Below are 27,684 nucleotides of genomic sequence, written 5' to 3' on the forward strand. Positions count from 1 at the left end.
TAAAAAAAAAAAACTATGACATTTGTATGATACATAAGCAGGTGTCTACATTTCTCCAAATCTTCTCTGCAACTTTTAAGTCAAAGAATAGAAAGGTATAACAGTTTGACAATTAATCAGTTATATGACAGTGGCTGACACTTGCAGATTGATTGTTTACCTCTTAGGTAAATTATAGTGGAAACTGTGTAGGTAAAGTAAATTTAAAGATTGTCACTTTGCATCAAGGCATATTAATTTTGAATTTGTGTCACACTTTCTTCAGATGCTGAAAATAAAATGTATTGTTTAATGAGTGTGTACAGTGTGAACATATTTTCTTAATGTTCTAAATGAACAAATATATTAGAATAACTAGAAGTACTTACTAGAAGCATTAGAATAACCACTTTTAGCTGAATCTAAATACCAAAAGAAAGACAAAAGGAATTATTGTTTCTGGTTTGATTGTTTTTTTTTAAATGCAACTTTGTAAACCTAAATCCTTTTTCTAGGACCTTTAGAAATATTTCCATTCTTGTCATACCTGTACAACGTCTTTTCCATACAGTTATACCAACATGCAGCTCCAAACAACATCAAGAGCCAAAACTGTCAGAACTGAGGGAATCACTGATTTAAATGGTTCCCCGTGATCAAACTCTGAAACATCAACCACAGATTGAGAGACTGACTTCAATTTTATTTTGATTAGAGTTGATTGTTTTCTATATGGCCTCCTCATTACCTAAAGTGACGTCCAGTTTGTTGTCCAGACTGAGGTGTGTGGCAGAGCAGGTGTAAATGTGTTTCACTGCACTGATCTCCAGACTCTTCCTCATCTGGTACGTCCCGTCACCATTGGGCAGCAGATCTCCTCCAGTGATCTCATGATCAGCTACAGGCTGCCCATCTCTGAACAGGGTCAGGTTGATGTGACGAGGGTAAAATCCTGTTGCTAAACAGCTCACATGAAACCCTCCATAACTCTGGATGAGTCTGACTTTGGGTTTCACTGATAGATAAATACATAAATAACAGAGAGATATTTATTTAATGGTATATTAGCCTGATAAATGCTAAATATAATTAAGAAAGCCAAATATAAATGAGAACACTTGTTCTTGACTAGGAGTTTGACTAGGAGTCAGTCAGTGTACCTTTTCTATGGACTTGATTTTTCCTTCTTTCCATGTAACCCTTGAGTGTTTTAATGCAGTATGGGCGGTACAGAATTTCATGACGACTCTTGCTGATTTCAAGATGAAAATTTAGCACAGGGGCTGGGACATTTAAATGACCCTGATATGTAAACTTATTGTCATCATATGACAGCTCATCAGTGGTGGATCCTCTGACAGCATCTCTCGTGATCATTTGTCCCGGTTCACCATTGTCTTTCAACTCACACATAACTAGCCTCTGAAGGACAAGGTAACCTTGAACAGAGCATACCAGCACATGCATAAATACTTTTAGACATTTCACAAACACAAAAAAGCCTTTTTGATCAAATTAAAATAGCTACATAATTGCAATACTTACGATCAGTTTCATTTAAGTTTTGTTTTGCTACTTCCAGTCTTTCCATAAAGTGTGTGTATATGTAGTCACTTATTCTGAGGAGAACATTTGAATCAAACACATCGTCTTCAGCTGTTGTATTTCCTCTTGGATGGAGAGTTTTTGTTTCACCATTATAATACATAATTCTGACATCATCCAGCATTGCTACATAGCTAAATTCAGGAAATGGCATTTGCCCTTTGATGTATGTTGCAAGCAACCACATAGAATGAGAGCCTGTGAAATAATAACAGGAAATAGAAAACAACAAGACAATCAATAAAACTATGATAGACAACTGATAGGTGTTACATCAAGTTCTTTTGGGGCTGGGACCTGTAGGTAAAATGTGCAGAATTACCTAAAACAATGTGAAAAAAAACAATTGCACATGCATTTCATAAAATGCATTTTAGGTGAAGTGCCACCGTGAGGCTTGTAATAGCTTACTGCAACCAAAACCACACTGTTGCTCTGTCGTTAACAGCTCATTGTTTTTGGTGCTGTCAATGCCAATACTATATCCTGTAACCTGCTTCTGGTGTGGCGCAGTGAATCTTGGTTTGATGAAATATTTGCAGTGCACGTGCAAACAAATTAAATAACTAGAGTTTTCAATAAGTCTTTTGAAATCTTACCTTTGGGAACAGCTATTGGAAGTAAGAGCAGAAAGAGCTGAAGAATTTTGTTCGCATTGCTGACATACATACTGCAAGCTTTAATACTCACTTGGTTGGAGTTTTATTTCCAAATGTTTTTTTTTTCTTTTCTTTTCTTTTCTTTTCTGAAAAAATCACATCTAATGTATCAAATTGCGAGCGTCAGTTTCGCCCTCAAAATCTCCCACGCTAGAGGTCATTCGGCTCTACGGTGGTCGAGAGAGCTGAACGCGCTGCAAAGAAAACAGATGCAAATCACTGATCTATAATGAAGCCATTATATATAGATCAGTAGTGCAAATAGAAAAAAACGACAACAAATTAAGAAAACATCTTCATCAATTTGACAACACAGACGCTGCAAATCCTCGCAACGCAAACACAAATTTGGAAACGCGCTGCAAACAGCACTAAGGTGCACTAAGCACAAAACAGAACTAAAAGGTGCGTTTTTTGTTTATTTTAGCATCCTGATCATAATGCTGCATTCACGCCATATCGTAATTACCGTAATTTCGAGATGACAACATGTGACGTTCTACTCGGAGCTGTTCACGTCCTCTGACTCGGAATTATGCTTTTCTATGGCAACACTATCAACGCCTAAACAGAGCCTACGTTGGTCAGGTGGTACAGCAGTCATGTCGTACCAGTCGTAGCTCTCACAAGGCTCCCAGTTCACAAGTTGTAATTACAAGTTCTGCGAGGACGTGAACGCTTTTTACAAGTTGGAATCTCGTAATTACGGGAATTACGATATGGCGTGAACGCACCTTAAGATTCATTAGTCTTTTGGATATTATTAGACTAATCTGACGAATTACACATTAACTGTGAAACGTTATTAACTTAATTGCAAATAAATATATACATAAATAAATAAATATATGCAAATAAATAACGTTCAACGTTAACGAAAAAATTCTGCAATGCTTCATTTATGGTTAAAATCAGGTCAAAATTCAGATCCCAGCTGGGTCCGTCACTTTTTGAGGTCCCCCTGAAACATTTCCGTTGTGGTCCGTGCTATTTGCAGTGCGTTTCCGTATTTGTGTTTGCGCTGCAAGGATTTGCAGGGTCTGTGTTGTCAAACTGATGAAGATGTTTTCTTAATTTGTAGTCGTTTTTTCTGTTTGCATGTGTTTTCTTAAGTTGCAGCGCGTTGAGCTCTCTCGACCACAGTACTGTACTGCAGTGCTTGTACAAAAGGCTTGTTTGAGATGCGCCTAGGTTGTTTGCAATCATATGATTCTGAGGACGAGCGAAATGCAAATAGAGGGCAGGAAGTGATTTTTCTCTATAGGAATCAACAGCAACATCTCAAAATGACTTGTTTTCAGTTGTTTATGGAAATCGGTCAAACCGAGAAATTTCATTTCATATGGTGTATCAAAATGTGCTGTTCGTAAGGAGGAAAAGGAAAGAAATTGACTGTAAAAAGCAGGAAAAATGGCTGGTAAACCTGCGTCTGCGGTCGGGAGGAGAGTGAGATAACGCTTGTTTGTGTGAATGGTTAATAAAAGACATAAGATATAAAGAAATATATAAATAGATACAGGGTGAGACACGTAGATACAATGCAAATAAGATATTATATTTGCAGTTGATTACAACTGAACCTTGTGAGATTGCGATGCATATGAAAGCGCTATTGCAATTTCACAATGTTCAGTTCTAATCAATGGCGCTCTTGAAACTACAAATATAATATCTTACACTGTGTCTACGTGTGGCGTTTACCATTAAGTGAATTCTCACTGTCTCACCCTGTATCTATTTATATATTTGTTTATTAATATCTTAACGTATTATTACATCTTTTCTTATTACACGGCTCTCTGGAATGCTTGATTCTGATTGGTCAGTTGAGACATTTGCAGGTTCGTTCTTTTCAAATAATAACCGCTCCAAAGTAATAACGCATAGCCGGTACTACTTGTATGTTTGAAATCCCTCCGCGCCAACAAAGATTACCGTTTGGCGCCATCTTGTGGCAAACACTGGACAACCACAATTAACAATGGAAAATGTCGACATTAATTTGAACATCAAAATTTTACATTTAAACATCAACTTCAACATCCCCGCTGGGACCACATTTACAATGTCACAGTTCACAATTAATAGAAACGTGCAATTTAATACTTGTAAATAAATAAAATTCATCCGTTAATATATATTCATATGTAGATGCTATAAATTGTGTTACTAACGTTTGAATGTTAGTCACGTGGTACTATATCGTTTCGCGGAAGGATAAAAATGTCAAATCATGTCCAGTTTTTTTCCTTATATGGCAAGTAGCCGTAAGTAGCCTTATATGGCAAGTAGCCCGCTTCGCGTCGGGTCCTGATCACACTGTCGGGGCTTATTTCTGCGATAACTACCGGCTGCCTGTACATTATCCCTTACTTAACCATTTGCACACACAATCATTATCCGACTCCTCCTGACCACAGAAGAAGATTTACAAGCCACTTTTCCCTGCGCTTTTCAGTCAATTTGTTGCCTTTCCCCTCTTATGAACAGCAAATTTTCATACATGATAAACGATATTTTGTGGTTTCAAGGTTTGACCGATTTGAGCATCCATAAACAACGCAAAACATAGGCATTTTGAGTTTCTGCTAGTGATTCCTATGGAGAAATATCACTTCTTGCCCTACATCTGCATTTCGCGCCAGAGCAATGACGTCATGTGCAAAAAACAAACAAACTTCTTCAGACCCTGCGTCCATTGAAATGGACATCACATGTTTTTTTTGTTTAAACCAATAAAATGTTGTTTTTAAAATATGAGCAATGCCTGGTCACTGATTGGTCCCTGATCAACCAATCACAATGAAGATCTTACTCCTAACTTAACCCGATTGAGCCACAGACATCACAAAAGAGAGACATGATAACCAACTAGACAGGAAGAGGAGGAACCCCATATTTTATCTTTTATATGCAGAGTTATGTTAATGGTAGCCTTATGAACTTGCACCAGATGTAAAATTAAGACTATAAAATGATAATATTCAAGTTATTGAATATCTAAGATATTTTGAATATCTTTCAGAGTTGCAGAACACAGGATTGTTTTTTTTGTTGTTGTTGTTTTTTTAATTTAACTTTTTGTTCACATTTAAGAATGTGGATAAAAGTGTGCTCTTGAGTTACCTTTCTTATTGACTTGATTTCATTTCAAGGTTAGCCTTCAGAGTATTCATGCAAAATGAGTAGTAAAACGGTTCATAATGAGTTTGGAGAAATTGACGAAATGCGTTGATTGTCTCTGTTGAAGGAAGAACCAAAGGTTGTCTTCTTTTTAAAGAAATTAAACTCAACTACAGTGGATCCTCCTGTAGCACGCTTAACAGTAATTTTTTTCTGACTCCATGTTGTCCAACACTTCACAATAAACCAGTTTCTGATAAACACTGAGATCTGTAAGTTAAGAGGGAAGTTAGTGTTCAGTCAGGCTCAGGCCAGCTTCACACAAACCACTACTTAGGATATATGTATATGTATTTCTGTAGAAAGACAAACATAACACAGTGATGAAAGCCAAAATATTAAATGTCACAGATGAACAGATGACATGATCATAAGATTCTGTCAGTCTTAAATATGCCATATTTTAACCAACCAAATAATGACTTTAATCTACTTTTTCTATAAATAGACATTTAGCTTGAGTGAACAACAGGCTGTTACACAAGAAGCAAGTATAAGCTGAAACATAGCTATAGGCGCATACACAAGGTTGGGGAGCAGGGGCGGATCTAGAGAATAATTTTTAAACAATGTTTGATTTTCTGTTATTAACAGAGGTGAATGTCTGTAATCACCACACAATCAACCATAAAATCTAGCAACATTCCAGCAACTGCATAGCAAGAGCCTAGCAACTACCCAGAATATCCTAGCAACATTTTAGCAAACATCTAGAACATCTAACTGACCCAACTATTTATGTTTTTAAACAAGTCAAGCCAGCATAAATTTGTCTTTCAAACATTTCAATCTAGTTATTACAGATATTCTTAAATGATTATACACAATTCAAATACAATGATACAAAAAAGTTGTAAATTAATTTACAACTCAATGTCTATTACAGTATGCAACATAAATTAAATTACAGATTGCTAATTCAGCAATTAACTTTTGGGAAAAAATATATTTTCATTTTACTACTGTAAAGTAATCTTGCAGCAGATGAAAAGCACTAGAAAAGTATATGTACTTGCTATGCACCACAGTACAGACAGTACAGAATAAAATAAAATTAAAAATGATATTCAGCATCCTCTGCACATTTAGCTAAATTTCATTAGAGTATACAGTATTATTTGGTCTCCTGACACATGACTATATCTCTGGGTAGTCATTTCTCAGTTCTGCAAACAATGCAGTAGACTACACATAAAAAAATGGTTACAAATAAAATTTGACAGTCACACGTCTGAAGGTGTAAAACGTACTAAAGTTTACTGTACATATAGAATAGTGAAATGTCCATCATCTAATGTACTGGTACTGTACTATAATTATACTGTATGTGTAAAGTATAATACCCAAATGATTCGTTCATTTCTCTTCTCTCTCCATTGTTGAATGCAGAAATTCTGGTGTGTCATCAGTTTTGCTACTTAATGTTTAACTTACTTATTACTAAACTTTTTGAGAAATGTGTCTTTGATTTGAGCACTGAATGATAGTTTGGGAATATAAGACAACTAACATCAGTTACATTATGTTAACAATCGAGAAACTGTAATATGACCAGATGCTTACCTAACTCTCTCTGTTTCATCAGATACGGACAAAAGGCCTATATCCATGATGAAGGTGGAGGGAGCGGTCAGAGAATCGGATCACCAAACAATTACGCGATAAATCGAGATTAGATGTCTTCTGAGTTGGCGAGAAGCAGTAATTATCTGATTCACGAACAAATGTAAAACAATTTGTTAGTGAACTGGGCCGCGCTTTGCGTTTTTGACTCAAAACGTACCGGTTCATAAGAGTCATTTGTTAATGAAGTCGAATACACCCGGCGCGCTGCACGCGCATGCAACTATCGTGCCAGGGCCGTGCACAGACCTTTTGAGGGGCATGTGCTGAAACTGAAAAAAAAAGGGGCACCCCCCGCAACCCCTCCACCACCAAAAAAATAACACACAATAATATTCTTATATTATATTTAATTAGTATTAATAACTTTTATACAGATAATATATACATATAGAGGGTACCTTTAAAACTAATTACAACACTCTTGAGCCATGTGTTTGAAGATGTTTATGACCTCACTGTGATCCACTGGGATATCCCTCTCAATGGCTATAAGGAGAAGGTCGGAGAGTCTCTCCATAGGCTATATAATATGATGAAATGTTAATAAATTACATCATGGAATTTACATGCATCAGCACATTCAGCAGATAGCCATAAAATCAAAATAGAAATTTCTTATAATATATTTTACCTAGCTGACAAGGATCACTCGATTGCTTTGTGTCAAACTCAAATGCAGTTACACCGCGGGTTTTTGACCAGCGAATGTGTGCAATTTGTCCATCATTAAATCACATTACGTCAACATCACACCGGTGTGGTGATGCATTATATGAACCTTTATAGACATACTAGTGTTTACTTCATAAAGACAACGTTGCACTTATTCAAACAACAAGATATTTTACCGTTACAAGACGAACACGTTCATCTGCTTCTGCTCTATGACTCTGACTGATGAGAGTCAGAGTCAGGTGCTCAGGGGGCGGAGTTGTGAAGTTTGACTGACAGTTTGAGCGGTTCTAAGAGATGCGCTTTTTAATGCCTTTAATTGGTTAAATATTTGTTAAAAAGCCAAACAGACGTAAAGGGTTACCAATAGCATTGATTCATTTAAAAAAAAAAAGGGCACTTCCGAGTGTAATTACAAAAAGCAAAAAGGGCATGTGCTCTGCACAGGTTGAGCCCTACCTGTGCACGTGCCTGTATCGTGCACATTTTATTAAAGACGTGTTTTTTTGCCATTATTTTGCGTTACGCTGTCATCGCTGCGGCTGAAAAGTAGCACATGAAACACTGCTTACATTTGCAGTTGCCACCCCGTGCCACCCCGGTAGATCCGCCCTTGTTGGGGAGTAAGAAAAAGGCAAGTAACGTCGTTCAGATTTAAAATGCAAAATATAAGTAATTGCATTAGTCATAGTAACATTTTAAATGAGTGGTAGGACTTTTAATGTTTTCTAGCTGTCTTCACCAATACAGACAGAGAGATTTACTTGTATTTTTATAATAATAATAATAATAATTATTATTATTATTATTGTTGTTGTTGTTGTTGTTGTTGTTGTTTTGACTTGCATGTTTCTGTAAGATCTCCTCCAGAGATTTCATGATCAGCTTCAAGCTGACATCTCCAGTGTTGCCAACTAATATTCTGAGAAAGTTGTTAAAAGCGGGACAATTTCTTTCTAAAAGTTGCTAAATGACATTGTGATGTCATTACGTCATGACGTCATTTAATCAAAATCAAAATCGTCATTTAAGCAAAATTGCATAGAATGCACAATATATCACTCAAATCGCAGCAAAAAATAGGATTGTGAATATGATTTGAAATGTTAATTAATAGATTTAAAATAAAATTAAAATAGATTTGTTAGTAAAACAAAAAATAAATATAATTTTAAAATATTAAAAATATCATATATGAATTTTACATTTACACGTTTTTTGGACAATTACTTTTTATGCATTTTCTTATTAACTAGTAAAACTACACATTCTGAACAATTATATTTTAAAGAAGGTGTATTGGTAGTTAGTTATCTTACACTTTAAGAGAAGTCTGTAAAATAGGGCACTATGTACTGTTAATTTTAAGTTTTAAATTTAAGTTTTAAGTTTTTGTATGGATTTTTCACAGGTTCACGTATTGTATTTTGTGTTTTTAGCCACAACTTACCAGATAATGCCCAGTACCTTTTCCATTTTTCCACATATTTTTAACTGATCAACAAGTGCAGGTACAAATTAATAACAAATTGTTACCATAAATGAACAGTTATTATTAAACTATTGCGGCAAATTAATTCACGTGATATGTGTACCGCTCTAAACGATCCCAGCCGAGGAAAAGGGTCTCATAAATGATTGGTTATTTTCTAAAAAAAAACAGGTCAGAGCCTGGTCAGTACACTGGTGGGACACCCTTTGTACAATACAAATGAGAACATGATTTTGACTACATTTTGACTCGATTTCTCCTTTTTTTTTTTAAGGTAACCCTTAAAAGAAAACAATGTGAAAGAGAAAAAGTGTTAATAACATTTTATTTATTAAGTCATTCAACAAATCTGTACAAACAGATACATACATTAAGCAGGCAGCACTGAAAAAAAATATTAAAGCCTCTTCACATGCTTAAAAATACTTTTACCCATTCAGTTTGTTTCTTTTTGCTACTGTGATTCTTTACTTTTTTTTTTTTTTGAAACCTTTAGAAATCTTACCTGTTGGAGCAGCTGTTGGAAGTAAAAGCAGAAAAATCTGAATTTTATGCATCTTGCTGACATATACACTGTATGCTTTTAGCACTATGCAAATTATTCATTATGAGTTAGTGATTGTTCACAGAGCTTCACAGCTTGTAATAATTAGTGAGTCATTAAAAACTAAATGCTTATAATACATAAATGCTTCTAATTGACAACATAGATCCCTGACATCATGCTGTTCTGTACATTCATATTTTATTCTGCAGCTGACACACATGACTTGCACATACTTTTTACACAGTACTATATTATTATATGTATGTATATTTGTCATTTATATATTTCCTTTTTTTCTTATTTATCAATACTTTATTCTTGTTTGTAAATAACGACACTCAGAGTGGAAAGCAAAGTAAGAATTTTATTGTACCGGGAAATATGACAATACAGACTTTAAAAAACATAGCATACAATATAAACAACTTTATTAAGAAAGTAAATATTTTATATTACAATAAAACTGTGTGATGTTAAAGTGTATACCAACACTCTCAAATTAATAAAGACTTCATCTGGGATATATATGGAAGTTATTTTGTATAGGTTATATGTGCAACAGCAGTATTTCTTTGCTCACAGCAGCATGTCTGTGAATGTCTTGGCAGTAGCAAGTCTTGGTACTTGCTTTGCCGCAACAGCAGCAGCATAGCAAATCTATTCTGCCAAGACCAAACACATTAACGTTGCTATGCATACTACAATGATAAACTCTCAGAGAGTTGTTATGAAAGAAATAGAATTGTTTACATTTAAGGTCTCAAGCAGTGAATTAAAGTGGAAATTGTGTAGGTTTACAGATTTGTGTCACTTTGTGTCCTGGCATTCACATAATTTCTGATTTTTTGTGCATGCTTTCTTCAGATGCTGAAAATGAAATGTATTGTTTCATGAGTGTATAGTGTGAAAAAATGTTTTCTTTATACTGTAAATTAACAAACAGCTTTGAAAAACTAGAATTACTTACTAGAAGCAGTAGAATAACCACTTTTATTTGAATCTAAATACCAAAAGCAAGACAAAGGGAATTATTGATTTTGATTTGTTTATGAAACATAACTTATCTTAAACCCATATTTTAAAATAAGTTTTCCTTTAATTTGCTTTTCTAGGATCTTTAGGCATTTAAATTCTTGTTATACCTGCACGTCGTCTTTTCCATACAATTATAGCAGCTGCCACTCCAAATACCAACATCAGAGCCAAAACCGTCAGAACTGAGGGAATCACTGATTTAAATGGTTCCCCATGATCAAACTCTGAAACATCAACCACAGACTAAGATATTGACTTTTATTGTTTTTCTTTTGACTGTTAGATGTGTTTTCTGTAAGAGTGCATTACCCAAAAGGACGTCCAGTTTGTTGTCCAGACTGAGGTGTGTGGCAGAGCAGGTGTATTTGTGTTTGTCTGCAGCACTGATCTCCAGACTCTTCCTCATCTGGTACGTCCCATCACCATTGGGCAGCAGATCTCCTCCAGTGATCTCATGATCTGCTACAGACTGCCCGTCTCTGAACAGGGTCAGATTAATGTGACGGGGGTAAAATCCTGTTGCCAAACAACTCACATGAAACCCTCCAGAATCTAAGTTTGCTTTCTGAATTAGCCTGACTCGTGGTTTCACTGCAGATGAAACAATGGAAGAATTAAATAAAAAAAAAAATGCTTAAAACTTTAACTAGAGTGTATGTTGAAAACTACTGCAAAAAAGTAAAACATGTCAGAGGCTCACCTTTCTTTTTTACTTGTATTCCTCTAATATCAAGGTAATACTTTAGATCTCTTATACAGCGTTTGTAGATTATAGTCTCAAGAACCCACTTGTTTATCTCCAGTTGTAGTTTTGTCAATTCTCTTGTGCCCTGATATGTAAGCTTATTGTTCAACAAATTCATTTCATCTCGAGTGGAGCCTCTAATAGCATACGTAGTAAATAATTTACCAGCTTTCTCATTGCCCGACACTTCACACATAGTCATCAACTGAGACACTAGTGGACCTGTTAAGATGTATGATATGGATAAGAGCAGAAGAGGAAATTTCTTATCCCTAACCACAACAGTTTGATTTTTAAATTTGAAAAGTCTGAAAGTTTGATTTTAGTTCTGAACAAAGAACTTTAATATAAAACATTATGTTCAAAGATTTTGTTACTTAAACACAAGGTTTTGTAATTTCAACATAATTATGTAGACCTGCAGAGGTTGGATAATTGAACTGAACCACCGGCCAATGCAATGTTGAAGGTCTCATGCCTATATGTGTGAGGCTTGTGGTCCTCACTGTTTTTACATTCCATTAGTAACAGCAGAATGTATAGCAGCTGGACAGATACAACATACAATTATTTATATACAATTATTATATACAAGATAATTTCAAAATTGAAAGGCATTGGAAAGGTATGGACCTTGCAAGACTATTAAGTTATTAGCCCTCGAGCCAGGCACACAATCATTTGAGGACTATATACAAGATTGTTTAAATCTCGTTTATTATTCTGATCTGCTAGACTGTGTGCTGACAGACTTTTTCTGCGAGGGCATTAATCAGCCTTTGAAATCACGGCTCATTTGCGACGGTCCGTGCTTATCCCTCTGTCAGTTTATTGACTATGCTTTGCTGTGTGTAGGCTCGTCATTCACTGTGGGTGTCGTGGAAGAGGAACACGACAACGGGGTAATGGAGGCCGCAAAGCTCTGGGACCTTTAAGTGTTTTAATCGCTACTCCGGTGTGTAAACCTACTGGTGAAATGGCAGCCGCAGCGCAGTGCACTCACATAATGGCAGTGACAGCAGAGCCCGTTCACATAATGGCGGTGACAACAATGCTTCGCCATCCCTGAGTCAAGTAAAGTCAAAGTTGTTTTTCCTGAGTCAAGTCAAGTCACAGCTGACCTTCATGAGTCAAGTAAAGCCACAGCTGATCTTCATGAGCCAAGTCGAACAGCTGTTCGTCCAGACTCAAGTCACGTCTCCTCTGACCTCCCAGAGCCTTGTCATGTCTCGTCTGACCTCCAAGAGCCTCGTCACATCTCGTCTGACCTCCCAGAACCTCGTCATGTCTAAGCTGATCTCCCAGAGCCTCGTCACGTCTGGACTGATCTCCCAGAATCACAACATGTCACGTTTGATCATCCAGAGTAACGACACGTCACGTCTGATCGCCCAGAGTCTCGCCACGTCACAGCTGATCATCTAGAGTCACGTCAGGTCCTGTCTGCTGCGCTCAGATCGTCAAGGTCAGTCCTTCGTAAACCCAGTCTAGTAACCAGTGTGAGGGATCCTTCGCTAGTGTCTTCACATGCTGCTGGTATCCCTAAACCAGTGCTCACCAACCCTCCTGTCCCAGAAGTAATCCCCTTGTCTGCAGCACTTCCCATATGAGGGATTGCTTTCTGGTGTCTACGGGCTGCGTTCACTACCATTGGTGGCAGCTGAGGCTGCAGAACCTCCAGTAATGGCAGTGCCCGCTCCAGATCCTCCAGAGGTGGTAGCTGAGGCTGCAGAACCTCCAAAGGCAGTGGTGCCCTTTCCGGATCTTGAAGCAATGTCTTTCACTTCAGCTCTGGTCATGGTAGTGGTACCCATATGTCTGTGAATGTCCTGTCTGTCCTGTCATGGCTATGGAGGCCATCACTGAACTCTCTGCCCGTCCAGTCAGCGCTATAAAGGCTGTCAGTGAACTCTCTGCCCATCCTGTTGTGGCTATGGAGGCTGTCACTGAACACCCAGTTTGCCCTGTTCTGGCCACAGAGGCCATTTTTGAACTCTGATCCTGCTCTGAACTGGCTGAGGAGGCCATTTTAAAAAGCCCACTGTGTTCCCTGCCTCTGTCCTTGTTGCTCTGTCTGTCTCTTCTGTCTCTGTGTTTCCCAGGTCCCAGCCTCTGTACACAACAACACTGCAACTAGTTTCTAATAATCTTCACCCTGGCAGGAGTTTTCAAAAAGTTTCAACATCTGGTGGTGCATTTGCATGTGGACGAATGGCCAAACCACATAGAAAAAGCTGCTGTTTTGAATATACCTGTGTTTGTGTGGACAGGGCCTCAAATGTGCCTATCTGCATGTGCATGCTATGGGTGTGTGTGGCTGTACACACAGAAAACAGTGTGCGAGTACCGAGTCCATTTCTCTTTTACCTCTTCTGTGTAAAGTGGCATGACAAACAAATTATAAACTTTAACTCTATGATGGTCAAAATGTGCAAATAATTTGCGAATCACATGTGTGCCGAACCGTGGGGTCTGGTCCGTACAGATCATGAATCAACCTCTAGTTCCAGCTGAGAAAATCATTGCCTGGAGATAATGTATTGTTCTCTGATAAGGCCACCTTCACTGGTTTTTCCATATCCGTGGGAGTTACAGTGTGGAGAAGTCCCAAAGAGGATGTCCAGAGTGAAAACTGGGAGTGGATCAGTGATGGTTTGGGCTACAATAACAAGGCATTACCTGCTGTGCTAGATGGATGCATCACTGCCAAGGACTACTGAACCATTCAGGGGGAACTTGTTCTTGTGCACCCAATAGTTAAAACATTATACCCTGAATGTTGTGCCATTTATCAACATAATAAGTAGTTTGTATACAGAGTACATTCATGAATATCAAATTAAAATTGAACATCTCCATGGCCTACACCAGGGAAAGGCAACGTTGGCCCTGGAGTGCCGCTGTCCTGCAGAGTTTAGCTCCAATCCTAATCAAACACCAGGGCTCTCAAGTCTCACGCATTCACCATGAGACACACACATCTCAACCAGTTCACACGCTCTCATGACACACATTCAGCATTTCTCATGCTGAAAAAAGGATAACCTGCTATATACTGTTAATAGACTAGGCGCAGGCTTGCAGAGGGAAGTTTTCTGCCGAGTTCATAGCTGTCGTGAGAGTTTAACCTACGAGCCAATATCAGTTAGAATTCGTTTGTTTTCGGGTACTTGAGCCCAGTACAATCACGTTCATTACAAGGCAACATGGACGTGCACACACTGGATGAGGCAAGTGGTGGAATCGGCGCTGCCGCTTTCTCCCGTAGTGGAAGCGTTTTGTGCATTTGAGCTGGTGGTCGTGTTTTTTTTTTTTGTTTGTTTTTTTTTGTTTTTAGCGTTTTCATTTTATGATTCCTGGACAAAATCCCTTGCCTGTGATCAAAGATAGTAAGAGCTGATGTTGAGGAATATAGCCAAATACGTGCTTAATTACTAGCTCTACAACAGCTTTAACCTGAAACAAAGGAAAGGACTAGATAATTGGTAATTCTGATAAAACACATACAAATCTATCCAAATAAAATAAATTGTTTTGTATATTTAAAAAAATGGAAAAGTATCAACATTGTTAGGAAGGTTATTTTGAAAATGTAAATTGGAACAGATAACAAGTTACCTTATTTAAAATGCAATAAGTAGCATAACTATTTCAAGTGCTTTAAAAGTAATGTAACTGCCTGCATTTGATTACTTTTTGATTACTTTTCTAAAATTCTATGGAATGTTTTCAGCTGTTAATCCTTTTTAAACCTTTAAAGCAGACAGGTTTAACCTTCCAGTAGTACTGAACACTAATTGCTGTGAGACTAACAAAATCCTTTATCACTTGAATTATGATTATTATACTTAAATTTTAAAGTACAGCCACCACAAAATCAGACTTTAGCGTGTACTTTGAGATCATTCTGAGGTTAAATACAGATTTTTAAAATCATAAGATATAGTTTAATAGCTACAATTTTTAAAAATAAAATCATTGCATAGCTATCTAACAATGCCTTGGACAAAACAAAACAAAAAAACAGTTAATCTTAAAAAATGAAGCATATACAGAAACCCAAATTGGAAATAAAACAGTTATCAAATAAGCATGTGTTCTGTTCAGTGTCCTAAACTCCTGAAACATTGGTGTCTCTCATTTTAGACCAGTCGATGCAGTTTGGGAAATCAAATCTTTATGTGTATGAAAATACTTGATACAGTTGTATTTCTGAAATATATAAAATATATAAAACATTTTATTTTCTTTCCATGAATTTGGCTTTTATCAGATTTACCAGTTGTTAAAATTCCTATTTTGTGCTTGTCAATTTTGAACAATAGATAAAATGTAACTTCTAGCAAAAACTTGTGTGGGGCCGAGGGGCCACTGCTACAAATTTTTGTGTGGCTCCTCCCCTAACAGTAATCTCACTCCAAACTTCTTCCAAAACTTGAGAGTCCTGAAACACACCTGGACAAGCTAATTAATGTCTTCACAATTACTAAGGCTACAGGCAGGTGATGCTTTTTTTCAGGGTTGGAACTAAACTCTGCAAGACATTGGCACTCAAGGACCAACATTGCCTATCCCTGGTCTACACAGTCACCAGATTTGAATATTATTCAGGTTCATTATTCTATTTCCTCTTCTGGCATTGTATAGTGACGTGACCACTTTTCTGGAAAATTAATGCTGTAAATCCCTTTGACTTCTTTCATTCCCAAGATGAATTAATGCTATGTTGGCTGCAAAAAAATATGAACTACACCATCCTAAAAAAATTATTGTGGTCTAAAACTAGATGTTTCAGTTTCATTGTCCAGCCCCTGCATCTTTCATTTATTAATGTGCAAAGGTAAAACTAACACAGTGATATATAATTTATCCATATCGCAGAGCAAATTAAAGTTTAAGCTAGCTCCACCTACCTTCTGTTTGGTTTTCAGATTTAATTAATTCATCAAGAAAAGGCTGCAATTCCTTCATTTCATTATTAATATAGAAAATCCTCATATCTTCATTTGTAGTATTTTCTCGAGGAATGTACGTCCCAGCTTCTGAATTATAGTGTCCCACCGTGATGTCATCCAACTTAAAAGTGACGCTAAATTGAGGAAATGGAGTCTGTCCTTTAATGTTTGTTGTAAGCATGCAGAAAGAATGAGAGCCTGTGAAAACATTAACAAAATATAGCTGCAAGCAGAAATTGCTGGGCCAAGCACAAAAGAAGCAGAATGAGGAGCTAAGCATGGCAAGGAGCAACAGACCAACTACAACAATGAGTAATTACAGCCATTTTAGGATTAGATGAAAAATCATAAATACAACCAATAATAATATAATTTAATTGGCTTATCACTTTGTTTTGTCTATCGACACAAAATCCATAACTTTGTTTAAGCATGGTCTGAAAATTTGAGTCAAATTTGGTGACAATTGGACCAACGAAGTCTAGGAGTTTGAATTAATCAAGATGGCAGAAAGGGAGTTCGGCCAACTGTGGTATAATTGGTATGTACGTTGTCGAAGGAATATTTTGAGACCAGTTTTATTACAATAGGCTAATGCAATCAGAAGGTGGCATGATGCACCGAATCTAAAGAGGCCAGTTTAGTGGATTTTGGCCAAGCCATTCAGAAGTTATAAGCAAAAATAGCAATTTTTCATATTTCCTGACCAATAGGTCGCACTATGCCGAAACACTGCAGGTAGCCTCAGGTCATGCTTGTTATAACACACAGTAAGTTTGGTCTCAATTCGCCAAACCATTGCGGAGATGTAGCCTCACATCCATTTTTTCACACTTTTCGTAGAATTTGTTTGCATGTTATTCAACAACAGTTTGACTAATCAACTTGCATTCTGTAACTTTTTGCCAGCATGGTCTGAAGATGATCTGAGCCAATTTTGGTGAAAATCAGACAAACCGTCTAGGACGAGTTTGAAAAGGTATGTTTTATGAACAAAAAAAACACATGAGCCAAGGATTCAGAGGAAAAAAAAAAATAAATAAATTTCCTTCTGTGCCTCACGGTTTAAAAGTTATTAGCATAAATTGATTGCAAATTTGGACAAGTGGTGGCGCTACAGAGTTTGAGTTAGAGACTTCAAATTTGCTATGGTTAATCTTGGGACTGTCCTCTATTAGTTTGCCAAATTTCACAACTTTCCCGCAAGAAGTTCTGTGGGCTGCCATAGACTCAAGAGCGGAAGAAGAAGAACGCCAACGGATACAAAAGGTGCCATTTAACTAAGCAGTCTTTCCCTATAAAAACTGATCCATTCTCTGTATCGTTTGTTGGATTGCAGGATATAGAATTACATATGTTGATACAAGTGTTCAGCATTCAGAACGCAGGAGTATAATAACAATATATCATGTCACAATATATTGTAATACTAAAATTCAAATGTATTATATGCAGAGTGACAATATTGTTTAACAAAAATAAAAGCTTAGATAATTTAATTTAGTATCAGCTATGGTAATATCACCCAAAATGTAATTAATTATTAATAATAAAAAATTAAAAATAAATAAATAAAAAACAGAAAACAAATCACATTTATTTTTAGCTAAGCAAAATGATGAATATTTTTCTTCTGGTGTCACTCTTGTCCTGTGAAGGGGAGAAGGATCAGGTTCGCATAATACTAAATTCAGCATTTTGATAAACAGTGGGGTATTTCAGAATGATTTTAACAATGATTAAAAAATAATATTTGGGGTTGAAAACCACGCCAGTGTGTTTTGTCACGTTATCTTGATGACCACGAAAAAAATGTAAATACACATAAGAGCATGGCATCGTTAGAAATGGCAGTGGGTCTACTTTTATTTGTATATAGTCAGAATAACAAAAATGTGCTTTTGCAAAATAAAGAAAACAGAGTCTCCGGGAACTTTCTTCACAGGCACATAAATAAAACAACCTGAATCTCAGAGAATATGTGCCTCACATACATGATACATATATGTATAAAAAACTTAAAATGTCTACTTTTAAAACAAATATTCTCTGATTATATAATTCAAGTGAAAGTAAGGAAAGGTACAGTTTCTCCTGTCTCATCCCATTATTGCTAATGTGATACCGCCTCACACTGACTGCTCTGTTCTCATGTTAATGGTCTGATTAAAGTTGGTTTTACTATAGTATAGTATGGTAACAATGTTTTTTGCAGGTTACCATTTCTTTAATGGCAGCTTTACTACAAATATGGTATTTATTAAGGATGGGTGACATGGGCTTAAAAATTTATCATGATAATTTCTGGTATTTATTGCGATAATGATATTAATGACGATAATTCAGGGAAATCCTGTTTCTTTAGAGAAAAGTATTATCTTTCCTATTTTTACCCAAAATAGGGTGTTGTAGGCATTATTGAGTACACAAGTAATGTAATGACTGTTTAATTCACTGGAACGTGAATCAAATTATTTGTAGTTTGTACTGGAAGCTCCTAACATTAAGACGAATTCATCGTGTGTGAAACACACTTGGCAATAAAGCTCTTTCTCATTCGGAAGCCGGAGTTCGCCCTTGCACTGAAACTCCACATATGCTTGACAGTAGAAGTAATAGTAGTGACGACGCTTCAGAAATCTCTAATTCAGTTATCGCTGTAGTTGAATAAAACGCAGATAGAGGAATTTTAAGTGAGGAAATTTGAAGACAATAAACATACGATTGCTACAATATTTGTGATGCAATCTTGGGTATTTTTATAAGGATAAAGTATACTTATAATGCAATGCTCATTGACATAGCCTTTATAATACTATAAAATAGTATAATTTATGCCTCATTCTGTGATATGAAGCCACGTCTGATCGCAAAAGGTTATTTCAAACACTAGACTATGTTATGAAGTTAATTTGGAGAAAAAGCATGTCAATAAAGATCTCTTTGTCGGACAACAGGTTTGTAAACAGGCTTAAACACACACAAAACTGCATTGCACACTTGCCACTAGAGCAGCAGGTAACGTTACTCAAGGCTCAGACCGATTTTTGTCGCACTGCACAGTTTTGACCAAACCAGTTTCATATTGTAGCTCCTCATTTAACAATATAGTTTTACGTCTGCCTTTAGCATGTCACTCCGTACTGCCGCACACAGAAATATGTCAACAACTACACTTTATCGTTATTATCGTGGGAAGATCACAAATGATCACAAATTCACATTACTGGTAGACCACAAATGATAAGACATCGCCCATTCCTAGTATTTATTTAGATTATATTTTGGTACATTTACATAGCTGAATCACAATAAAGCTCACCTGAACTTAAACTAGTTTGATTTAGGTTTGACTAGGTTGTCTATGTGTAGTTTTATACTTATACTTTATACTACATTTCTCTCCACTGTAGGCTATGTCTCAACATATAAAGCAGAATTACAATAAATGTTCACAATAAAGGTGTTTCGGGTCTCAGCAAACTAACGTAATTTGACGGACAGTGCCATCTACTGTTTTTGGAAAAGGAAGTTGCTCAATTGCATTTGTGAGAAAATCAAGCCAAGTTTCCTCAAAAAAAGGCAACTGAGTCTCACAGTTGTAACACACAATACATATGTTTGTCCATACCACTGCATTTTCTCTCAAATAGAGTTTTGTACTTGTGAATCACTTTTGCGTTTTTTTGAAAGTTGAGTTTTTCTTTGCAAAGCAGATTGTGTTTATTTGAAAAACACTGGATTTGTTCAATGAATATTGGCACAAAATTCACTCCATAAGGTCTTTGGTTCAGCGCCAGCCAACATACACAGATTTGATTTGAAGTTCGCCACCCTTAGTCTATGCCATGAACTTCACTTACTTTTGAATATCCAGCATTTAGTTAGGAAGATGGGCACCATCCCAGCATGAAAAAAACAAAACAAAACATACAAAAAAACACTTTCATTCTATATAACATGTACATACACGTTCTAATAACACCGGTGTGATTGTAATATAAAAATATTATTTGGCTATTTTTTGTCTTTTGGAAGATGCATTCAAAATCCTCTTAAAAAAATCGTTCCCCCTCACTTTCAATGGGCATGACACCTCTTTGTCAAGTAGTTGTGTAAAATAAGTCCCGCTGTAGCCTGCATGAATGGCAATGCCCATAGCATGGGATGGTTGTGATTAATGAACAATTCATCATAGATGTTTCATCAAAACATATTAAACACAGTTTCCAATCATTAATCGGGTATGACGAAACGAGGAAAAATGTTGTCATGATATTCCGAAGCACATTTCATGATTTAAATGGGAGCGCTATTGGCTGTCGTTCCCGAAAGTCTCTCTTTATTTGCATAAAGTTGAGGGATTCTAAACTTTGTCACGTTGCTGGACATGCCCCATCTGGTCGCCAACGGTCGCTGTGGCTCGCTGTCGCTCTTGTGACTGGAAATCGCCAGCTCTGCATTGAAAATAATGGGATCGTGTCGCTTTGTCGCTGCCTGTCGCTTGTAGTGTGAATGGGGCTTACAGCAGAAATTATTTTAGATAACTACTCAACGCTTCCGGTTTCTGAATGTGGAATGTGAAAAAGGGTTGTGGCCAGAGATTTCTTACTATAGGGAGATAAGAGGGTATCAAAGATTAGCAGATAGGCTGTTGATTCATTAAATGATAAGCCGTTTCCTCTAAAAAGCAGTTTATTCAGCGTAGTGAAGCCTCTCTTCCATTGACATCCATTCATCCTTTCCCACGTACTGACAGACCAGAAGTGCTGGCTTTAGCCATTATGCTTTTTTGGCTAAAGGCTGCAGGCTTGCCCACTAGCTAGAGCTATATTCCTTCTAGCCTTTACTGTGAAAAAGGCCTATTAGGAAGCTATCCACCTTATTTTTCCCATAAGAGTGGGTGCAGCCAATTGTAAATTTTGTGTGTCTGGCTTCCGGTCTCATCCACTTTCAGCTATTTTTAGCTGCACAAAATACCTTATTTAGCAGCTTGATATTGTAAACTGGCATGTCTTACCATATTATTTTAATGTAGTATCTTAATTATGAACGCACTGGTTTGTAGTGCAAACAGTTTTACTGTTTACCGCACTTTGGTGGATTATGAACCAGACGTCTAACACATTACCAGAAAACAGCTTAGTTACTCACTGAAAAATAAGGTGGCTAGGCAGGTGAGTTTTATTAGGGTTGGAGCTTAACTCTGCAGGGTTGCGGCTTTCCAGGACCGGAGTTCGCCACAAAAAAAATAAAAAATCTGCCTTACTGTTCTAGGTCTCATGGCTTAAAATCGATAATACAAAAACAATGAAGTATAAATGCTTGTTGACTGTTGAACTGACTGTTAAAATACATAGGCTAATTCAAAATAAACAATTTATGTACTTTACATTTTATTACAAATGCCTGAAAAAGGTGCCAAAGGCTTGATCATTGCTGTTGTTACACTTACAAGACGATCAAATCCTTGATATGGATTTGTTTAATATGGGTTTACATAATATATTTAATATTGACCAAACATTTAATTCAATTAAATTATTTACTTAATCTTGTGATAGAAATGCTACAGCCTCTATAATTTGTTCAACAAAAACATGAGAGGACTGAACAGCAAGAATTTATACAAACACAAGAGCAGGACTAATGACTTAATTAACTAAACGCAGGTGAACAGAATTGACAATCAAGGAACACAGGAAACTAGGTCAAAGAAACAAAACTAAACAGGAAAACAGGACACCTAAGAAACACAACAAAAACTACTTGCCACGACCAAATTTCATTTTTATAACAGTAAAACTCTTTTCATGCATCCTTTGTGTTATATTGTGTCATGTTTATTAAAATAACGTTGATTAAAGAAATAGACCTACTTTATTGATATTTAGGCTTATAGGCTTGTGTCAGACTTTACTCTTGTACATATGCCATTGTATTAGGCAATACATAACATTCATTACATTCATGCTTGTTTAAAATAAGTGTACTGCATATATTTGACATAAATGTGAAGTCAAATACAGACGTACCTGTTAAAATAGTTGTTGGCATCGACAGCATACATAGAAAAACAAATATATTGTTCATGTTGCTCTGAAGCTGTTAAAAGTGGTTTCTCTCTGAAGTTAGTTTCATTATATAATCTAAGGATCAAGCTGTGGAACAAGTCGTGCAAGTTTTTTAACAAGGTGTACACACATGATTTGCAGAGGAACAAGGAATGTTAGTTGTGAAAGATTATGTGTAATTTTAGACACATGCATTTACATTGGGACTGCCCCAGATGCAATCAACAGGAACTGTCTCTGTAAAGTTGTGAACCAAATGGTCCATATATATAGAATAACAAAGGAACAGCATTTCTCAGGAACTTCTTGTAGATTACAGGATACTCAGCGGGAGGTCCTGACAGTATCTATTGTTTCTAGCCGTTTGTCTTTAGGTATAAAGTTCTGTCTTACAGACAAAATATGGGAGAAGCTATAGAGAAGTTAGGAAGAAACTAGGAAGAAGCTTCGGACCCTTACACGGGTTAAGATCTAGAAGATGCTATGCTACATGACTTTCTTCAATAAATTCTTCTCCCCACAAGAACTCTTGTCAAACTTACTTATTTTATGTATTAGAGAAATTTAATACATTATGTAATTTAACAGATATATGCTGCTAAATTACAGTTGTATACTGTTAACAAAACGGCATTTTGCTGTTAATTTCAAAAACAGTAGCACACTGTATTTTTACAGTAAGATGCTGGCAACCACAGCTGCCAGTAGATTACCATTTTTTTTTTTACAGGGAAATTTTTTACAGTGTGTGGAGAGTTACCTAAACCACTGGTCAGTCAAAGTGGTTGCAACTGGTGGATGATGAATCTGCAAATATCAGTGCAAGAGGATAAACCTACGCAACACGTTCTCACTCCCAACTCGTCACATATTGACTCTTGGTCAGGACCCCTTTAGTGTCACTTTTTGACGCCCATGGTACTCCTTTTGCATATTTTTTCGACGCGCAGGGTACTCCATTGTTTTCAGTTGTTTGTCTTAATTTAATGGTTTGCATGCATTTGTAAAAATATAAATACCTTTATATAAATGTATACTTTCATTGGAGCACCTAAACCCACCCCTTCCCTAAACCTACCCATTTCTAAACAATATAAAAGACATAGCAGACAAATATAAGTACAGTCACAGGTATTTATTGCAAAAACTGACCATAAACAAGCAGTATAAAAACATTACAAACAAGTCCTATTGCATTCCAAGTCTGCTGAAGCCATACACTCTCTTTGTGCAAAGATTGAAGGCTTTAATCGCTGAAATGGTCCCGCTCCGTTAACACGCTGTCACACTCACATCTCATTCAAAAAGATAATCCCGAACTTTAGAGTGACAGTGATCGCGTCTGAATAAATTATGAATATAGTTGTATCTGCCTGTTATATCTTGTGTTTTGTTGACAAATAGTTAGGTTTAGGGGCAGGGGTTGGGTTAAATGTGTAAATAGTGTAAAACTCTTGTGACTATTTGCATTGAGAGAAAAAAATAAAAAATAAAATAAACCCCAACATATATGCAATAATGGCAAAATTATTACCCAATATATGATTTAATCATGACGATAAAATCCCAGGTACATGTTTGTTTTATTCACTTCATTAGAGTCATGATCACAGCCAGTCTTGTGCTTAGGACTTTTGTTTTGTAATGTTTTTTCTGTTTATATTACTGTGTTTGCTTCCTGTGTACAGTTCCTCTTTCTCTACTTGCCATAAAGACAGAGCGACATGCATCATAATTTGAAAACCAGGCAACCTCTTGTTTAGCCCTTGTCTAGTCCTGGTAGTCTGGTTCCTGACCCTCTGCCTGCCCTTGAGCCTGTTTCTGGCCTACAACACTATTCACTTCACTGATCAGGAGGATATTCCAGAGACTGTTAACTTAGTCACATATACCCTCAACTCCCGTTTAAATAACCCAAACCTTGTTTATACGAAATATGCTGCTTCCAAAAACACTTGAGCTGTTGCACCAGTTATGTCACTTCACTTCCCTTTCCATGGCCTTATGGGATTCTAAAGTGTCCACGTCAATGTACTTTAAAGTCCCACCAGGAATAGTATGTCCGCAAGATCCCACCTTCGCTACATAATCACTTTGCAAAGCTATGCCTCCTCTAAAACACATGAACATGCACAGACAGACCAGAGGTTAACCAGCAACACAATATTACAATAATAACACCTTCCATTCTCACTCGGTCTGCAATAGCGTAATGGAACACGCCGATGCTGTTTCATGTCTGTGTGAACAGGGTGTATATATAAATATATAGATGTAGACCACAGTGAAGACTTTTAACCAGCATAACAAAAAATGTTTATTAACGCTTTGTCTGCTTTTAATATAAACTTCTTTTTGTATTGAATTTTGATTAAGTTTGACTGTGTTTGAACTCAGGGTTAATAACTACATATGAGTCCCAAATGTAGTTGTTATTATTTTTATGGAACTGAGTAATATTAGTGTAGATAAATAACAACATTGCTTTGTTTTAAAAAATAGGCAACCCTAAGCGACTTTTACTTTCATTTTTGAACAGTCCCGCCAAAAAGCGATCTCAACAGTATGATTTCTAAGCTAGTTTAAACATAACTGCGGTGGCTTAAAACAATCTAGCTTTTATAAACTCGTAAGAATGGTATTTCATTACGTATAATTGATACCATCTGACAGCTATCTGAGAAACATTTAGTATTTAACTAAATTGTTGGGATACAATACCATGCCTGTTTAAAATTAACTGCATATATTGTAGATGCTTACATGCCCACTTTTGGTGCTTTTTTTCAGCGGTGGACAGGGGTCAGCAGCTAAGCAGCACCATACACAACAAACTGTGATGTACTTTGTATACTGACACCTTTCCATCAGAACCAGCATTAACTTCTTGAGCAACTTGAGGCACAGTAGCTCATCTGTTGGATCAGACCACACAGACCTTCGCTCTCCATGTGCATAAATGAGCCTCGGTCACCCATTACCCTGTCACCGGTTCACCACTGTTCCTTCCTTAGACCACCAGGAACTCTCCACAAGAGCTGCAGTTTGGAGATGCTCTGACCCAGTTGTCTTGCAATCAGAGTTTGGCCCTTGTCAAACAACTTTAACAATTTATTACCAAAGTACTTCTAGTATTCTTTTCAGAAATATATTAAAATGCACTTCAAATAAATATGTTGGGAATACAAATTTACTATAAACATACTACTTGAATTTCAAGTATATTTTGTAATACATTTCATACTACGTCTTTTTCACCTGGGAACCCTTGCATTTGGGTAGAGTTATAAAGTCACATTGCAATTCACGAAATGGCCCTGAGGGTGCAGGTGTTTTTGAGGGTGCTTACAATTGATGGAATTGGGGGTTTGCCAAGTCACGCATCCGCGAACCACTTCTTCTGCATGTTTTCTAAAAACTTTTTGCCCATCAAATCATGTTAAAACATGAAAACATTCGAAAAACTTTTGAAAAAAGTGCCATCTGTGTGGCTTTTGGAGCTACGATTCGGTTGAAATCTCCAAATTTTGTCATTGCCAATTTGCAACCATTTTCAATCCAGTCTTATTTGTCCTCTCGAAGCATTTGATCCTGCATCTCGGCTTTGTCTTTCAGCTGTGTGTAGTGCGTCCCACGCCGATGACATGTTTGAGCAGTATGAGTTTCTGCTGTTCTTGCGGCGACAACTGCTACCTGCCCTGTGTTCCCCTTTGTCCACAAAAGATGAACCATCAGTGTATAGAATCAAATCAGGATTTTGAAGTGGCAAATTTTCTAAGTGCTCATCCACACTTAACATTTGTACAATCTCTACCCAGTCATGACTGTTGGGAATTGCTTCAGATGGAGCAAGCAATGTAGCTGGATTTGATGGAGTAGCTTTTTCAATAGTTATGTTTGGCATTTCTAGTGCAGTGGACCATTTGATCCATCTAGGAAGTGTTACACGAGCAGCTCTCCGTAGTGATAACCTTGCATGCACAGAGTGTGGGCATCGAATGGTTATCTTTTGGTCAAGCACTACTGGTGTTGTGCATTGCAAAGCCAAATAGACTGCCTGAACTGCTCATAAACACGGCATCCAGTTGCTGTGAATAATACCCTACAGGTTTATTTTTATTTTGATCCCCCCCATTCTTGGGTTAGAACAGATGTCATGTAATCTTTCTGTTCATTCACATGCAGTGCAAAAGACTTTCTGTGATCGGGCGTTCTGAGTGCTGGCGCTTCACAAAAAGCCATTTTAGCTTCAGTAATCCAGTTAACTGGGTCTTGGGCCCTTGGATTTCCTTTTAACAAATTGCTGAAGGGTTGTGATTTTTCTGCATACCCTTCAATCCAACCACGACTGTAATTGCATAGGCCCAAAAAGGACCTCAGCTCGTAAATGGTTTGAGGAATTGGATGTATTTTAACCCTGAGATATACTCTGACCCAAATAGATTACCTCTGTCTGACACAGTTGAGCTTTTTTTCAGGTTTGCTCTTTGACCTTTGCTGTACAGGAAATCAAGCAGACCTCCCTCTCATGTTCAGTCTTAATTACTGAACAAATCAAAACATCATCAACATACTGAACGATAACTGATGTTAAATCAAAATCTTTCAAATGTCTTTGCAAAGACTGGTGACTGGAGGCTCTTGTGAAGGTGTATTGTTGACCTTTAATTGTAAATGGGAACCAAGATTGGATTTCTTTCACAACTGGCACAGACCAAAATCCATTAGCCATATAAACTACTGAAAACCATTCATGTTCTGGTTTAATCAGTCTGAAAATTGTTAATGCCAGCCACAAGGGCTAATCTTGTCAATATACTGATTTGCCACTCCATAATCAACTGTGAGTCTTTACAATCCATCTGGGGGCTGTTCCATAAAAGCCGCTTAGAAAAGCGGGGATTAAAGTCCAAAACCTGACTTGAATGAGCCGAGCTAAACATCCGCGCTTAAATTGGTTCCATAACAGTAAGTTGAGGATCATGTGATCTTACTAATTTGAGTCAGGTTTAAATAGTCTAGATAATTGCGCGTGCACGCCATTGTTTAAAAGTCCTGAAAAGTCGAGCATGGGTCAATCGATTTACTGTGGGCTACCATGGCAACAAAAGG

General features: G+C 36.9%; 2 protein-coding genes across 6 annotated transcripts; both read right to left on the bottom strand.

The window, feature by feature from the left end:
- Window positions 1-29: 29 nt before the first annotated feature.
- On the bottom strand, window positions 30-3,185 carry LOC127160094 (major histocompatibility complex class I-related gene protein-like). 5 transcript variants are annotated; one of them, XR_007826648.1, is made up of 8 exons: window positions 2,713-3,185; window positions 2,184-2,437; window positions 1,525-1,782; window positions 1,140-1,418; window positions 728-994; window positions 527-642; window positions 369-401; window positions 30-268 (listed from the first exon to the last, which is right to left on the bottom strand). XR_007826648.1 is itself a non-coding variant. In XM_051102752.1 (6 exons), exons 2-6 carry the CDS (start codon window positions 2,251-2,253, stop codon window positions 551-553), a joined length of 966 nt encoding a protein of 321 aa, XP_050958709.1. In that variant the 5' UTR covers window positions 2,254-2,437; window positions 2,713-3,185; the 3' UTR covers window positions 30-550. The 5 variants fall into 5 exon arrangements, 3 of the variants coding, with proteins under 3 accessions (XP_050958709.1, XP_050958711.1, XP_050958710.1); XR_007826647.1 differs by having other exon boundaries at window positions 369-642; XM_051102752.1 differs by having other exon boundaries at window positions 30-642.
- Window positions 3,186-10,241: 7,056 nt separating this feature from the next.
- Window positions 10,242-22,629, bottom strand: LOC127160093 (DLA class I histocompatibility antigen, A9/A9 alpha chain-like). The gene is made up of 7 exons (XM_051102751.1): window positions 22,534-22,629; window positions 16,457-16,696; window positions 11,499-11,765; window positions 11,108-11,389; window positions 10,906-11,022; window positions 10,731-10,763; window positions 10,242-10,630 (listed from the first exon to the last, which is right to left on the bottom strand). Exons 1-7 carry the CDS (start codon window positions 22,589-22,591, stop codon window positions 10,590-10,592), a joined length of 1,038 nt encoding a protein of 345 aa, XP_050958708.1. The 5' UTR covers window positions 22,592-22,629; the 3' UTR covers window positions 10,242-10,589.
- Window positions 22,630-27,684: the final 5,055 nt, after the last annotated feature.

This window comes from Labeo rohita, unplaced genomic scaffold, assembly GCF_022985175.1.
Source record: "Labeo rohita strain BAU-BD-2019 unplaced genomic scaffold, IGBB_LRoh.1.0 scaffold_287, whole genome shotgun sequence".
Taxonomy (NCBI): Eukaryota; Metazoa; Chordata; class Actinopteri; order Cypriniformes; family Cyprinidae; genus Labeo; species Labeo rohita.